This window comes from Elephas maximus, chromosome 22 (genome assembly GCF_024166365.1).
Source record: "Elephas maximus indicus isolate mEleMax1 chromosome 22, mEleMax1 primary haplotype, whole genome shotgun sequence".
NCBI classification, from domain to species: domain Eukaryota; kingdom Metazoa; phylum Chordata; class Mammalia; order Proboscidea; family Elephantidae; genus Elephas; species Elephas maximus.
The window spans coordinates 58,143,798-58,160,290 of NC_064840.1; the positions used below are offsets into that span (position 1 = coordinate 58,143,798).

At 44.4% G+C, this 16,493-nt stretch overlaps 1 protein-coding gene across 4 annotated transcripts in view; it reads right to left on the reverse strand.

The window, feature by feature from the left end:
- IKBKB (inhibitor of nuclear factor kappa B kinase subunit beta) overlaps positions 1–9,847 on the reverse strand; it is a 68,953-nt gene extending 59,106 nt beyond the window's left edge. For all 4 annotated transcript variants that reach the window (XM_049866391.1, XM_049866389.1, XM_049866390.1 and 1 more), the window contains exons 1-2: positions 9,690–9,847; positions 8,911–9,033 (exon numbers count right to left, since the gene is read on the reverse strand). In XM_049866391.1, coding sequence (XP_049722348.1) covers positions 8,911–9,015 — 105 coding nt within the window. In that variant the 5' untranslated portion in view covers positions 9,016–9,033; positions 9,690–9,847. The remainder of the gene's footprint in view (positions 1–8,910; positions 9,034–9,689) is intronic.
- Positions 9,848–16,493: the final 6,646 nt, after the last annotated feature.

A 16,493-nucleotide genomic window follows, 5' to 3' on the forward strand; every position in this document is an offset into this window, starting at 1 on the left:
AAGGCCATAAAAGTAGTAATCAATAACAGCAAAAGAGGGAAAAGAAACAAACACTTGGAAACTGTACAATACTCTGCTCAAAAACAACTGGGTTATAGAAGAAATTAGGAAGAGAGTACAGAAATTCATAGAATTCAATGAGAATGAAAACACTTCCTATCAGAACCTTTGGGACACAGGTAAAGCAGTGCTCAGAGGTCAATTTATATCAATAAATGCACACATACAAAAAGTAGAAAGGGCCAAAATCAAAGAATTATCCCTATAATTTGAACAAACAGGGAGCAGCAAAAGAAATCCTCAGGCTCCACAAGAAAGCAAATAATAAAATTTTAGAGCAGAATTAAATGAAATAGAGAACAGAAAAACAACTGAAAGAGTTAACAAGACTAAAAGCTGGTTCTTTGAAAAAATTAACAAAATCAATAAACCACTGGCCAAACTGACAAAAGAAAAACAGGTGAGAAAGCAAGTAACCCAAATGAGAAATGAGACGGGTGATACCACAACAGACACAACTGAAATTAAAAAAATCATATCAGATTACTACGAAAAATTGTACTCTAACAAATTTGAAAACCTAGAAAAAACAGATGAATCCCTAGAAACACACTACCTACCTAAACTAACACAAGCAGAGGCAGGACAACTAAATAAACCGGTAACAAAAGAAGAGACTGAAAAGGTAATTAAAAAGCTCCCAACAACAACAACAAAAAAGCCCTGGCCTTGACGGCTTCACTGGAGAGTTCTACCAAACTTTCAGAGGAGAGTTAACACCACTACTAGTAAAGGTATTTCAGAGCATAGAAAAGGATGGAATAGTCCCAAACTCATTCTATGAAGCCACCATATCCCTGATATCAAAAGCAAGACACCACAAAAAAAGAAAATTACAGACATATAAGCCTCATGAACTTAAGTGCAAAAATCCTCAACAAAAGTCTAGCCAATAGAATTCAACAACATATCAAAAAAATAATTCACCATGACCAAGTGGGATTCATACCAGGTATGCAGGGATGTTTCAACATTAGAAAAACAATCAATGTAATGCATCATACAAATAAAACAAAAGACAAGAACCACATGATCTGAATGGATGCAGAAAAGGCATTTGACAAAGTTCAACGCCCATTCACGATAAAAACTCTCAGCAAAATAGGAATAGAAGGAAAATTCCTTAACATAATAAAGGGGATTTATACAAAGCCAACAACCAACATCATCCTAACTGGAGAGAGTCTGAAAGCATTCCCGTTGAGAATGGGGACCAGACGAGGATGCCCTTTATCACCACTCTTATTCAACGTTGTGCTGGAGGTCACAGCCAGCACAATTAGGCTAGATAAAGAAATAAAGGGCATCCAAATTGGCAAGGAAGGAGTAAAACTATCTCTATTTGCAGATGACATGATCTTATACACAGAAAACCCTAAAGAATCCTCAAGAAAACTACTGTAATAGAAGAGTTCAACAGTGTTTCAGGATACAAGATCCAAAAAAAAAAAAACAAAACCAAACCCAGTGCCGTCAAGTGAATTCCAACTCATTTAAACAGACAAAAATCAGTTGGATTCCTCTACACCAACAAAAAGAACATCAAAGAGGAAATCGCCAAATCAATACCATTTGCAGTAGCCCCTAAGTTAGAGATAAGGAGTGTGCTGTCCCATATATACACCACAGCAAGGCGTATATAAATTTTTGTATGAGAGACTGACTTCATTTGTAAACTTTCACTTAAAGCACAATAAAAATATTAAAAAATTGGGAAAAAAAAAGTTCTACTTCCATCCAAAAAAAAAGAAAGTAGTTCATTATGAAGGTTCTTAGATTCTTTGCAATTCTTTGCCTTTTGTACATAAAAATATCCAATGTGCACATAAATGTCAGTGCATTAGAAAGTATAAAAACAAGTGGAGGCAGTGTGTCCTCAGACTTCTGACAGCTACTAAGAGGTGCTATGCGGGCTGACTCATTAGGGGGAGAGTAAGTGGGAGTATATAAGCTTATATGTGACAGACTGACTTGATTTGTAAACTTTCACTTAAAGCACAATAAAAATTATTTAAAAAAAAAAAAAAAAAGAGGTGCTATAGCAGAAGCAAGCTGGGAGAATGAGCATGGGGAATGAGAGGTGTTAGCCCAGCTACCCAAAGTGAGCCTTCTTTTAATGACTCAGGGTAAACTCACATGAAGCTAAGAGCTCCGTTCAGACCCCTAGCCCAGAAAGACTCATCTCTTGTTATCATGGCAACCACCCAACAGAAACTGTAGTATAAAGAAAGGCAATTAGCAATAACCTCATTCCTTCTCAGACTCTGCCATCCAGGATGAATGTTTCAGAAAAGAGGGCCAAAGCTGGGTCCAGAGACACAGGGCTCAGGCCAGAGGGTCAAAAGGTCCAGGGACCGGCTGCAGCTTCAAACTGACTCAGCAAGTGACTGCACACACCCTTTCCTCAGTGCTGCTGGTCTATGCTGAGAGGGCTATGACTTCCTTAATCCTTCTCCCTACAGCACAGACACTACAATAGGCAAGAGGCCTCAACCGCACCCACAGCAGAGCACAGGGGCCCGGAGCGAAGCAGGTCAGGATCTAACTCCTTCCTCCTTCGCCTGGTAAATGTGTGACATTGGGCCCATCCCCTACGCTTCCAGGTCTATATCCATAACACGGAGATGGTTCTGCCCTTCCAGTGTTGTCAGTCAAAATGAGAACGTACATCTGATACGTAGCAGACCTTGAGTAAGTCACAGCTATTATAATTCCCTTTCTCTGGTCCTGTATTAGATGTAGCTCTACCCATCTTAACTGTCTTCTCCTCTTAGTCTAAGGCCTACCACAAGATTCTGTTTAAGTTCCATTTCCTCCAAGAAGCCTTCCCTCACCTCTGAGCACCCAAAAGAGTTAATATGGATAAAGCACCTGGCAACACCCTGGGACATGATTCTCAATAAATGGTAATCGTTATTTCCACACGATGCATTCTTATATATAGACTTAATACATCTCTAAGCATTAATCTTACTTGAATACATCCAAACTACCAGCCTTCTGGTTAGCAGTCCAGCAGATTAACCGTTTGCACCACCCAGGAACTCCAATTAATAACAACGCCTTTACCCTACCTTTTATATCCTTGTAACACCTACTGCATACATCCCCTCCTTTCATCCTCACAAGTATCCTGTATGACCCAAGAAAGTGCTTCCCAGTCTCTTTCACATCAAAGTATACAGAGAATATTACAGAAAAGGCAAGGCACCCTGGGAGATTTCCAGATTTTTCCAGAGGGCAACTGTCCCAAGTCCTGCCCACCATGCTGAAGGGAGCAGTATCTTAGCAGCCCCATAATCCATGTGGGAAGCTGTGGTCCAAGGCCATGAAGTTAACAAGGGGCAGAGCCAGGATCTGAACTCAGGTCTGTGTGATTACAAGTCAGGTGGTATTTTCCTCCTTTACTCCCAAAAGGTGCTGTAGGCTAAGGTCACTCAGGTTATCTCCTTTTCTTCTTCCTTTGTATTTAATAAAGGTCTTATTGAAAATATCTGCCTCCGTAGTACACCATCAGTATAGATGGTTTGTGCTGGCGCTTGGGCTGGAGATTTAAGGGAACAACACCGCACCAAGGCATGGCAAGGCCCATGCTTGATAGGAAAATCAAAGAAACTCAGGAAAACAGAGCTGGGGTCATTTGTTATGCTGCTCTTCCCCACTAGGAGACTTTCCGTTTGAAGTTCTCTGGTTAATCAAGAAGGTGTATGTATTTTATTCTCCAAAAGAAGGTTTTTTCCTTCAGTGCTTCAAAAAAGTTTAGATTGATTGCAGAGAACAAAGGAGTGCCTAAGGAGTACTAAGAATGTTCTGGAAATGTCCCCAATCTTGGTTCCTCACCATAGAGAAACCACAGTGCACAACTGAAAAGTATGAGATTAGGATTCAAATATATGTAGGTTCAGCTTCCACCTCCATCATTTCTAGCTTAGCCTCTTTGGGCAAGTTACTTAACCTCTCTGCTCTCCAGTTTCCTCATCTATAAAATGGGGATAATGACACAATTCCCTCCTTTTAGAGTCACTGTAAGAACGGGAGATAAAGCATTTAACAAACCTAGCCCCAAGGCTGGCACACAGTAGGTTGTCAATAAATGTGCAATCTGATTATGATGGACCACTTCTCTGAGGATACCAAGACTCAGGCTCTTTCACATAATTCCTCTTGGAATAAACTAAAAATAATATCCCTTCTGTTGCCAAGATAAAGCACATGGAGTATCAGGAAAAATCACACTACTGCTATGTTAAGTATAATCGTAATAATTTAACCAGTCAAGTAACCACTGTATCCCAGCTGGGTTTCTTCAAAAAGTTTTGAACAAGGGGATAGCCAACCAAGAGTATACTGTTCATCTTCTGATCTTAGACACTGATTAAAGATCCTCCCATAAGCACCCAAACTGAAGAATAACCCAGGAAGATGGCAGAGGGCTTTCTGGAGTGAGCCGGACTCAGCAGCAAGCATTCACTAAGCGTTTGTGAACACCTGACTATTCCTTCATCCTCTCCCCCTTTTCTATTCCATCACTACCAAACCAGCTGCCATAGAGTCAATTCCGGCTCGAATGACAATCCCATGTCAGAGTAGAACTGTGCTTGATAGGGTTTTCAATGGCTGATTTTTTTTGGAAGTAGATCACCTGGCCTTTCTTCCAAGACACCTCTGGGTGGATGTGAACCTCCAAACTTTGGGTTAGCTGCTGAGTGTATTAATCTTTGTAGCACCCTGGGACTCCATTCCATCACTAAGTCCTGTTACTTTTACCCCCAAAATATCTCTTAAATCTGTCCACTTCTCTCCATCTTCATCACCATCAGCCCAGTTCAAACCTCATCATCTCCAAAAGCCTCATAACTGGTCTCCCCACATTGCTGGGGCAGAGCCAGTGGTGTCCCGGAGACAGCTAGCACCAGCTCCTGAGAGCTGACAGCTGAATATTCAAGGACTTCAATAGTATTAACAAACAATTGACGAATGGATACACAGATAGATATGCCAAGAGGTGTGGGAGGCTGTATGGGAGCACACCCACCGGCAGGTACAGGTTTGGTGGTGGACATGTCTACACACAACTGTAAGTGTTCCTCATATATTAACATAGACAATAGAGCACACAAAGGGCATAGTCAGGGAAAAAGCTTAGACATAACCAAACCCCTCAGGGAATGAAGTTCCTAGGCTCGAAGGCAAAGGCCTCAGGGGACATCTATGTCAACTGGCACAGCATAGCTCATAAAGACAATGTTCTGCATCCTACTTTGGTGAGTAGCATCTGGGATCTTAAAAGCTTGAAAGCAGCCAACTAAGGCACAACTATTGGTCTCTTCCAGTTTGGAGCAAAGGAGAGTAAAGAAAATCAAAGATTCAAGGAAACAATCAGTCCAAAGGACTAAGAGAATACATGCACCACAGCCTACAGGACCCCAACACCAGAAAAACTAGATGGTGCCCAGCTACCACTACCAACCACTCTGACTGGGATCTTTAACAGAGGGTTCTAGACAAAGCAGGAGAAAAATGTAGAAAAAAAATCAAATTCACGAAAAAGATCAGACTTACTAATTTAACAAGAGACTGGAGGAATCCCCAAGACTATGGCTCTAAGACACCCTTCAGACCTGGAACTGAAGCCTTCCCAGAGACTACTTCCAGCCAAACAATAGACAGGCCCATAAAATATACAATAACACCTGAGAGGAATGTGCTCCTTAGAATGACCGATTATATGAGATCAAAAGGGCAATATTTGCCCAAAAGCAAACACGAGAAGGCAGAAAGGGGTAGAAAAGCAGAACGAAAGGAAATGAGGAACCCAGGGCAGAAATGGGGAACCCAGGGCAGAAATGCCGAGAGTGCTGATACATTGTAGGGAATGAAACCAAGGCCAGGAAACACTTTACGTACAAACTACTGAATGGGAATCTAATTTACTCTATAAACTTTCACCTAAAGCACAAAGAAAGCACAATAAAAATAAGTAAATATTCAGGAATTTGGTGAGAGCTGACTGTTAAACTGCTGATGGCTTGCAATCAGCCATGCTGGCAGTAGTTACCCCACGGAGACAGGTAAACACTATGAATCAGGGTGTTTTTTCAGAGTTGACTTCCTGGCACACGACTGCCTGGGCCCCTTCTGATCTGTTCCTGCAGTCAACATCTTCCATTGCTCTTAGGATCAAAACAAAACCTCATCAGCCACCTTCACGGCCCTGCAGGGTCTCTTACCTTCTGCCACTCCAGCCTCCCCTTGAACCCGTACCCTCCTCTCGCACTCTCCCTTCCAGTCACATTGTCCTTTTAGCTCTGCTTACTTGCCAGGACTACTCCATTTCCAGCTCCCCCCACAAACCGAACTGGCTGCTCCCTTGGCCTGGAACTCACTTCTTATCTTCTCTATCTGGCTAACTTCTACCAATCCCTCAGGTCTCAGGTCAATTGTCACCTCCTTAGGGAACCCTTCGCTGGCCTCACTTCCCAGAATAAGGTCTCAATGCACTGTGTCCCTTTCCCTTGCCACACTTACCACAGCTGTGAGTTTACATTTATAATTAGTTGAACAATATCTCTTCCTTTTCCAAAAAGATCTGTTTAGAGCCCCGATGCTATTCATAGCACTCAATAAATAGTTGTAGGCTAAGGGGATGCTTCTGAGCACCTATAACATGTATAATGGGATAAAAGGTGTTATGGGTCAACTGAAAGCAGTCCAAAGCCAGACACAGCCCTGGCTGACCAGGAACTTAGGAACCTGACAAGACACACTGCTACACACAGACAAAATGGCAGCATATGAGGTATGCCAACTGAGTGAAGCTGAAGGAATTCAACAGAAAAACGAATTCCCATGGAATGAAGCAGCCTGTGATGGGTTTACGGAGGAGGTGGCCTAGAGCTGGTGCCGGAGGGACGGACGGGCAGAATTTATGTCAAGGCGTTGAGAAGGATGCTTGTCCCAGAGAAAGGACTCAGCCAACCAACCTGTCAGGAGCCAAGAGGGAGGAGAGGCTAGAAAGACAGGGTGGGACCTGACTGTGGAGGAGCCTCAAACGACAGGATGAAGAGTTCGGCTTTGTAAAAATAAAAAACAAATTAAGGTTTTTGAGCAGGGGATGGGAGTAATTCTAGAAAACTGTGCCAAAGTGGTTAAGCGCTACAACTGCTAACCAAAAGGTCAGCAGTTCAAATCCACCAGGTGCTCCTTGGAAACTCTATGGGGCGGTTCTACTCTGTCCTTTAGGGTTGCTATGAGTCAGAAGGGACTCAGCGGCAATGTGTTTTGTTTTTGTTTTTTTTTTTTGGTTTTTAATCCATACACAGGGGTCTGGTGGCACAGTGGTTGAGAGCTCAGCTAGTAACCAAAAGGTCGGCAGTTCGAACCCATCAGCTGCTCCTTGGAAGCCCTATGGGGCAGTGCTACTCTGTCTTTTAGGGTTGCTATGAGTCGGAATCAACTCGATGGCCAACGGGTTTGGTTTTTTTTGGTTTAATCCATACATACGGGAACACGTTCTTAGGCCCATATTGATAAAGCTGGAAACAAATTCTACCTTGCAATATCCTGACTTTCCAAGTCTAGAGAGCATACAGAAGTCATTCTGAGCTAGAGATGACAGAATTCGAGAATTCTGTGGGGCTGCAGAATGATCAAAGCCCTGGTGGAGCAGTGGTTAAGAGCTTACCTGCTAACCAAAGATCTGCAGTTCAAAGCTACCTGCAGCTCCTTGGAAACCCTACTGGGCAGTTCTACTCTGTCCTGTAGAGTCACTATGAGTTGGCATTGACTCTACGGCCATGGGTCTTTTTTTTCTGCTTTGGTAGAGTGATCAGGTTCTTCTGTTTTTTACTGCTAGGCCCCTGGCTATACTCTGACCAGGACAAATTTGAGCCAGTTGTATTTCTCAGGCATCCTCAGCCATAGGGTTTGTTGGAACCCTAGTTCCCACATTGGGAGAGAGAATATTACCACCTGCAAAACTGTACTCTGCCCTCCAGCTCCAGCTCTGACATCCCTCCAGGGGTTGCTCTGCCCATTCAGAGCTGATGGGATTCAGGCAGGGCCTGGAATGTCTATCAACTAAGTGATAAAGAAGGGTGGCCGTCTGAAGTAAACGCCTGACATGGCTGGCCAGCAGCCTCAACGCCCCACTCTGCTCGCTGCAGCCAGGTTCCTGGGAAGAGATGAGCAATTTCCCATCCCTTAAGTCCAGAAATGGAGCCCTGGTGGTGCAGTGGTCAAGAGCTACGGCTGCTAACCAAAACGTCAGCAGTTCGAATCCACCAGCTGCTCCTTGGAAACCCTATGGGGTAGTTCTACTCTGTCCTATAAGGTCACCATATGTTGGAATTGACTCAACAACAATAGGTTTCGTTTTCTGGTATAAATAACTTAAAATACATATAATTGAGGCTGAGAGCTTAAACTTTTTTATTATTTATTAAGGCCAATAAAATTTGGAAACTACTAACCTAGAGTTGGTGCCCTGATGGTGCACTGGTTAAGAGCTTGGCCGCTAGCCAAAAGGTTGGCAGTTGGAATCCACCAGCTGCTCCTTGGAAAACCCATGGGACAGTTCTGTTCTGTCCCACGGGGTCGCTATGAGTCAGAACTGACTCAATGGCAACAGGTTTGAACCTAGAGTCAGCTTAGCAGTCCTGATGCCTCCTTCCTATCCCCCTTCTCACTCTCTCCCAAGAAGCTCAGGGCAAAAAGTGTAACCCACTCACCTACCCCGAACAACGTGGGGCAGAAATCTGCAAGTGCCCTGAGACAGTAAAGGTGAACCCGACACCCGCTCTTCCAGCCCTCTGCCCACCCCTGCCTCTTCCAGGCTGCACAGAGCCCTACCTGATTGTGCCATCGGATGACGTTTCCAAATGCCCCTGTCCCAAGTCGTTCCTTCATTTCCCAGGGCCCACATGTCTGAGTTGCCAGGGAAGGTGACCAGCTCATATTGATGTTGCGCTAACTCTGTAAGTAATTCGGGGTGAAGGACAAAAAAAGTTAAGAAAAAACGGGGCAAGTTCCTGCTCAGGGAGATGGAGAAGGCAGGGCATAAGTTTTGCCCTTCAATACGACAGGAAAAAAAAAAAAAAAAAACTGAACTGGTTTTTATCTTGTAAATAAACCAGGTTTTTTTTGTTTGTTTGTAGTTTTAGGTAGTAAACTTCTGTCTTTCTCACCCGCCCTCCAGTTGTTGTGGAAGGAAGTAGAGAGGAAAGTCACTCAACTGAGGTGATGCCCCACACCCCATGACCTCTAGAGGGGATCCCCTTCCGTGCCCGCATTCTCCCGAAAGCAGCAGGGAGGGGATCTAGCTCTGCGCGCCACCACGGTCACGTGCGCCTCTACAAGGTCCCAGAGAATCACGGTTCTCTCTCAATGCCACCCACCTCTAAGCAACCACCTGGAACCCCTCTGGCCAAGGCTGTTCTCCCGGGCCTCCCAACTCCAACCCGCTAAAGGGAAACACTTCCATGTCGGCAAACACCTGATTTTTAAACTCGACGAAAGTTTCTACGGCAGCCTCTAGTGAGGAGATGGAGAGCCCGACCGGGGCAAGGAAGACGCGGGGTCCGCAGGTGGGCACCGCAAGGCTTCCGCTCCCTCCGGCCCGCGGGACTCACCTGTCGGCAGGGACGCCTGGCAGGGGAAAGGCTCCCCGGGCCGGGGAGATGGGGGCTGGGGCAGCACAACCGGGGGCTCTGACACCACCCCGAAGACATTAAAATGCGGGAATCCTAACCCAGCCAGCAGAGAGCGACTTCCTCAAACACTTCCTGCTCTGACGTCACCGCGGCACGTGGGCCTGCGACCGGCTCTTAAAGGGGCCGCCGCAGAGCAAGCCCGGGTCACTCCCAGTGCCCACCGGCGGCCGCGCGGAGCTTGGGTCCCCCCCGCGACCCCTGCCCGGGTGACTGCCCCGTCCCCCCAGAAAGAAAAATCCAATCCAGTAGTGTAGTGCTAAACTAAAGTTCCAGTCTCAGTGATGTGGGGAGTCTCAACTCTGAGGCTCATCTCCTACCTGCTTGGCATTATCATGAGGTCCTCTACTAGTGAGTTTCTCAGTCCTAATCTTAGTAGACAAAGAAGTTTTTTGTATGTTGGTGTATTTTACTCAAGAGAGAAAAGAGATTAAAGGACCCTGATAATAGTTTATAGAGTGCTTACTAAGTGCCAGGCACAGTCCTAAACTCTTAGATTTCCTCTTTTAATCCTCACCGCAACCCTATAAATTAGATAATAGCTGTGTTACTATTGTCACCATTTTACAGAGCAGGAAACTGATGCACAGAGAGGAAAAGTTTTTATCCCAAAGTCATAGGGCTAGTAAATAAATGATTTGAGATTCAAACCCAAGCAGCTGGTTCCTGGGCCCAAACCAGTTGCCTACGAGTGGATTCCGATCGTATAGGACAGAGTAGAAGTGCTCCATAGAGTTTCCAAGGAGTGGCTGGTGGATTCGGACTGCAGACCTTTTTGGTGAGCAGCCATAGCTCACTGTAGCTCTTAACCACTGAGCCACCAGGGCTCCTTCCTGGGCCCATGCTCTTAATATTTGGTTAAAAGTAGCGTGCTAAGAGGCTCAGAAGGAGGCAAACTAGATTTTGAATCCAGATACTGCTACCGACTACCTCTAAAACTTTAGTGCAAGTTACTTAATTGCTCTAAGCCTCAGTTTTCTCTTTAAAATGGAGGCAATATTAGGTTGAATTGCATGAGATTGCCTTTAAAAAAAAATGCACATTTAGAACTGTCGTTTTGTTGAAACATTAACAACGATCAAAGATCAGCAACCTCATTTAGTTCGGCTTAATAGCAGCAGGAGGACACAGAGTCACAGGAGGAGATGCCAGCAGGGTTGTGGAGAAGAACAGATGAACTCATGGTGAAAGCAGTGCCTGGCACAGAGGACATGCCTGTCACCTAAACAGAGCCAGCAGGTTGATCTTAACTCTTAGGAACAGGTGTCCACCCAAACAACCAACAACTACTTGAGCAAATAGTTGTAGAGCGCTTGTTATTGTTGTTAGTTGCCCTCCAGTCAGCTCCAACTCACGGTGACCTTATGTATAACACAACCAAATGTCACCATCTTCACGATCACTGGTATATTTGAGTTCATTGTTGCAGTTATTGTGCATTTTGAGTGCCTTCCAACTGTTACAAATGAAAGCTTCCACAATATTAAATTTGCGTACAAACTCACAAGCTTTATTTTTCAGTTCATGAAAATTGGGTCTGCAAGTCTGACAAGCGCTCTGAAGAGCAGGACAAAGCAAAAGGGTTATTTTGTCACAGACACACAGGAACAAGGAAGACACACTAGGCAAATTTTGAATTGGCTGGCAGGCATTTTCTTTCTTTATTTGGGATAAAGGGGCAATTTTGAACTAGATTAAACTCAGCAGGCAAGTCCTAATTGGCTAGCTTAGGTTTTAGTTTCAGATTTTGGCTCCTGGTAAGACAGGGAGCAAAGGCCCTGAGATCGGAGGGTGCCCGTTTGAGAAATAGCGAAGGGACTGGGGTGGTTAAAGGAGAAGCAAGTAAAAGAGAAATAGACTATACTATCAGGGAGGTAATGGGTTGAATGTGGAACCTAGAGACTTAGTAAGGCAGAGAATGGAGGGGCCCCCAAATGTGGAAACAAAGTAACAAGAAATGGGCCAGGGCACAGAAACAAAGCCATTCCCCAGAACAATGGGAGAGGGTATCAAAAAATAGCTTGCAAACTTCTTTAAAATTGCCTTTCAGAAGCAGCTGGGAAAACCAGGCCCAGGGACATGCGCAGAACATCCACCTGTGACTGCTGTGTGACCTTCCACCAGGGGCAGAGAGGGGCTACAGCCCCAGCCGGGGAATTGAACCCAGGGAGCGAGAGACTGAGCAGGCACGACACCCCACAAATCCCAGAGGGCTCTGAGACAGGAGCCGTCTTGGAAAGCTGCTGTGTGCGCACCTTCGTTAACATGTCCCCGCCTGTGTCTGTGAATAAACATGAATCTTTTCCCGCCCAAGAACTTTTAAAAACTCAGGCCCGTCTTTAAGAGGGTAGCGTTGCTCTAGGCCCTCCATATCACCGCTTGCAAACCTCTTCAATAAAGCTTTGCTCATGCGGAAAACTCTACGTGCCTTACCTGCTCGTTCTTGACCAGTAAGAGGCAAGAACCTTATTCCGGTAACACTGAGAAGGTCAAGCATTTACAGGAGTAGAAACTGGCTAGGTTTTGGTTTGCTAATGTGGGGCTAGCGTAAGTAACTCCATCTTGGGCCCACTACAGTAAGGTTAACGCTACGTAGGGGGTCATCTTCCAGTACTATGTTAACAATATTCCATTGTGATCATAGTGTTTTCATTGGCTAAATTTTGAAGTAGTTCACCAGGCCTTTCTTCCTAGTCTGTCTTAGTGTAGAAGCTCTGCTAAAACTGGTCCACCATGGGTGACCCTGCTGGTATTTGAAATACCAGGGGCGTTGCTTCCACCATCACAGCAACAAGTAGGCCACCACAATATGACAACCTGAGAGATGGGTGGTGGTGTAAAGCACCTTCTATAAAGCTCTTAAAAAAAAGAAAAAAAAAACCTGTTGTAATAAAGTCAATTCTGACTTATGGCAACCCCGTGTGTTTCATAGTAGAACTGTGCTCCGTAGCGTTTTCGGTGGCTATAATCTTATGCATGTAGATTCCCAGGACCTTCTTCCATGGTGCTGCTGGGTGGATTAGAACCACCAACCTTTTAGTTAATAGCCAAGCTCAAGCCATTTGTGCCACCCAGGTAAAGCCCTTAGTGCCTTGCATATTCCAAAAACAATATAGGTACTTGTATAATAAATAAATGAAATGTATGCGCTCAAAATATTTCATTTATTTATTATACAAGTACCTATATTGTATTTAGAATATGTGAGGCACTAAGAATATGCACGGCACTACCGGAAACCCTGGTGACATAGTAGTTAAGAGCTAAGCTGCTAACTAAAAGGCCAGCAGTTCGAATCCACCAGGTGCTGCCTGGAAACCCTAAGGGGCAGTTCTACCCTGTCCTATAGGGTTGCTATGAATTGGAATAGACTGGACAGCAATGGGTTTGGTTTTTTGGTTTGTATGTGCTGGGCCCTATGTAGAGTCTGTTTTTTCCCATATGATGCCATGAAAGGTTTCTCTTTAATTCTGTCACTACTGAAAAATCACTGTCCATGAGAAACTTAGGGAGGCATCGTTGATATGCCAAAGGTTTCCTCACTGTACAACTTTAAGAGTTCTCATTTTGTTCAGCTCAAAATAACTTAGTTTTCAACCGAACATAAATCTCTCTGATGAGGTCAGATGCAGTACTAGATTTTTAAAAAGAAAGGGTGATGGCTCAGGAAGGGGCCTCTGGGTTTTATCATGTCCCAAGATATTTATCATGTTAAACGCTCTTTTCCCTCCAGATAAGACATGTCCACGTCACTGCCTACATCTGCTAGCAATCCTGCTCTGGAGGATATGAGCGGACTGTTTCAAAAGATATTTTCAGCTGCAGCAGAAAAACATTCCTTTTTATTCCTGCTTTGAGGCTGTGTGCTATTGAGCAGTGACTATAGGGTAGGGTCCCTATGAGTTGGAATCCACTTGATGCCAACAGGTTTTGGTTTTTTGGTTTTTTAAAGGGCAGGGCCACCACACATCACAACTGGACCAATGAGCAACATCTTGATAAACAGAAAAAATATTGAAATTGCTAAGGGTTTCATTTTACTTGGATCTAAAATCAATGCCCATGGAAGCAGCAGTCAAGGAATCAAAAAATATATTACTTTGGGCAAATCTTCCTCAAAAGACCTCTTTAAGGTATTAAAAAGCAAAGATGTCACCTTGAGCACTAAGGTACGCCTGACCCAAACCGTGATATTTTTGATCACCTCATGTATATGCAAAGCTGAACAACGAATAAGGAACGCCAGAGAAGAATTGGTGCGTTTCAATTATGGTGTTGGTGAAGAATATTGAACACACCATGGGCTGCCAAAAGAACAAACAAATCTGTCTTGGAGGAAGTAGATCCAGAATGTTCCTTAGAAAGGAGGATAGTGAGACTTCATCTTACGTACTTTGGACATATTATCAGGAGGGACCAGTTTCTGGAGAAGGACATCATGCTTGGTGAAGTAGGTCAGTGAAAAAGAGGAAGACCCTCAATGAGATGGACTGACATAGTGGCTGCAACAATGGGCCCAAACATAGCAATGATTGTGAGGATGGCGCAGGAATGGGCAGTGTTTTATTCTGATATGCATGGGGTCACTATGAGTCAGAACCTACTTGAAGGCAACTAACAGCAACAACAACAGAGTAGGAGTCCTTGTGTGGTGCCAAGGTTAATATGCTCAGATGCTGACCAAAATGTTAGAGTCCGCCCAGAGATGCTTGAAAGAAAGGCCTGGTGATCTACTTCCAAAAATCAGCCATGAAAACCCTACGGAGCACAGTTCTACTCTGACACACAGCGAGGCTGCCATGAGTAGGAGCTGACTGCTCAGTTACTGGTGAGATTGGGTAATGAAGAAATACTGAGCAGCGTGAGTATCTAGCACAGCCCTGGGGACCCTCCCGCCACAGGGGATCCAAACGGTGTAACTTTTATCAGATGCACAGTCTTACCGGTGACCTCAGATCCAGAGAGAGCCATCAAGTAAGTTGACACAAAGATAAGGTAGTATAAAAGCAGCTGTGAATTGGTTCTTCCGTAAAGAGACAGTGTAAAACTTTAGTGATAAGGATGACAGTTCTTAGGGCTTTTTCTTTTAAAATAAAATCTTGTTCTAAGGGTAAGTCAAAGATAACTATCCTCTTATTCACCTTTTTTTTTGTCATTGTTTGAGAAAACCCTGCTGCTCTTGGAAACCTACCACTCACTGTAACAGCGGCCAGGCAGAGTATTACTGAGCATCTTTAAGTCAGGAAAAAATTGTTTTCAGAACGACCTGGGAGCTGACTCACAGTAGGAGAAGCCAGCTTAAAAGATACAAAGGCAATAAAGTAGCCCACTCAGGTTTGAGGGGATTTCCCTAGCGCCCCAGCTCCCAGAGAGTCAGCCCTGGTTCAGTGTTTTATCCCAGCCCTGCTGAGAACTCTGCAAGTCAGGACTTGATCCTTCAACAAATAAAAGTTCATCTGCCAAAAACGTTGGAAAAACTTGTTTAGTTGGAAGGAATGAAGACATCCGCCTTTCTTCTTTCTGGAGGAGTCGGAGGGAGATGCGGGGGGGCTGGTGGAGACTGAAGGTAAGAGTGAAATGAGGCCCAGACCCTTTGGGGCTCAGCACAGAGCTGGCTGCAGAAGAAGGGGGGAAATAAAATGCAGCCAACACCTATCTCCTTGAACGGGACCTGGGCCAATGGTGAAATTTCCAAAGGTGCAGGGCCAGCCAGGCCATCGTGCATGAAACTTAGGGTGAAACACTGAAAGCTAGGGATTTGGAGTCCTGAGTCACCCTGTCTGGAGGAATGTGATGATTTGCAGGACGAGATCACTTTGTAAACTCCCTTCACTTTTACACACTTTTTTACTCCAGTGAATTCAAGTTCAAGAGGAAGAAGTCACTGAAGGGCACTTGCCCATCCCTTGGCTGTGGTGTCAAGGAGACCATAGATATGGGTTGGGTGTAGTCTATGTTTATACCAACTGGCAGGTATGTTTCTTATTCACCTCTGATTCTGAGCTCCAACTTTTGCTCCGTGGGAGCAAGAATTTTGTTCACTGTGCATACCCAGGGCCTGGTACATAATATCGTTGTTGTTAGTTACCGTTGAGTTGATTCTGATTCATGGCGACTCCCTGTGTGTCAGAGTAGAACCGTGCTCCGTAGAGTTTTCAGTGGGTGATCTTTTGGAAGTAGGTTACCAGGCCTTTCTTCATAAGTGCCTCTGGGTGGGTTCAAACCACCAGCCTTTCAGCTTCATAGCTGAGCACTTAACTGTTTTCACCACCCGGGAACTCCTTGGTACATAATAGGTGCTCAATAAAAATGACTAACTGAAAGAGTTGGCCAGTGCAAAGACTGGTGATACTGTACTCTTTAGTATCTGGGCATATGTGGGTTCAGGGGTCTGAGAGACCTGGATTTTAATCCTGACCGCCCTATCTTGGCATTGTGAACTTAGGCAGCTTATCTCACGGGGCCCCAGTTTTCTATCTGTAAAATGGGGCTAATAAAACCTACTTCTCATGGTCATATGGTTAAGTGAGATAATATAATTAAGTGCTTGTACAAACCCTGGGGCTTATTAAGCCCTTTCTGAATAATAGTTATTAGTGTTGTTATTTTTTTCTCAACTGAATTTTTTTTTTTATTTTGTTGTTGTTGAGGATCTACATAACAAAACATACACCAATTCAACAGTTTCTACATGTACCACTTAGTGACATTGATTACATTCTTCAA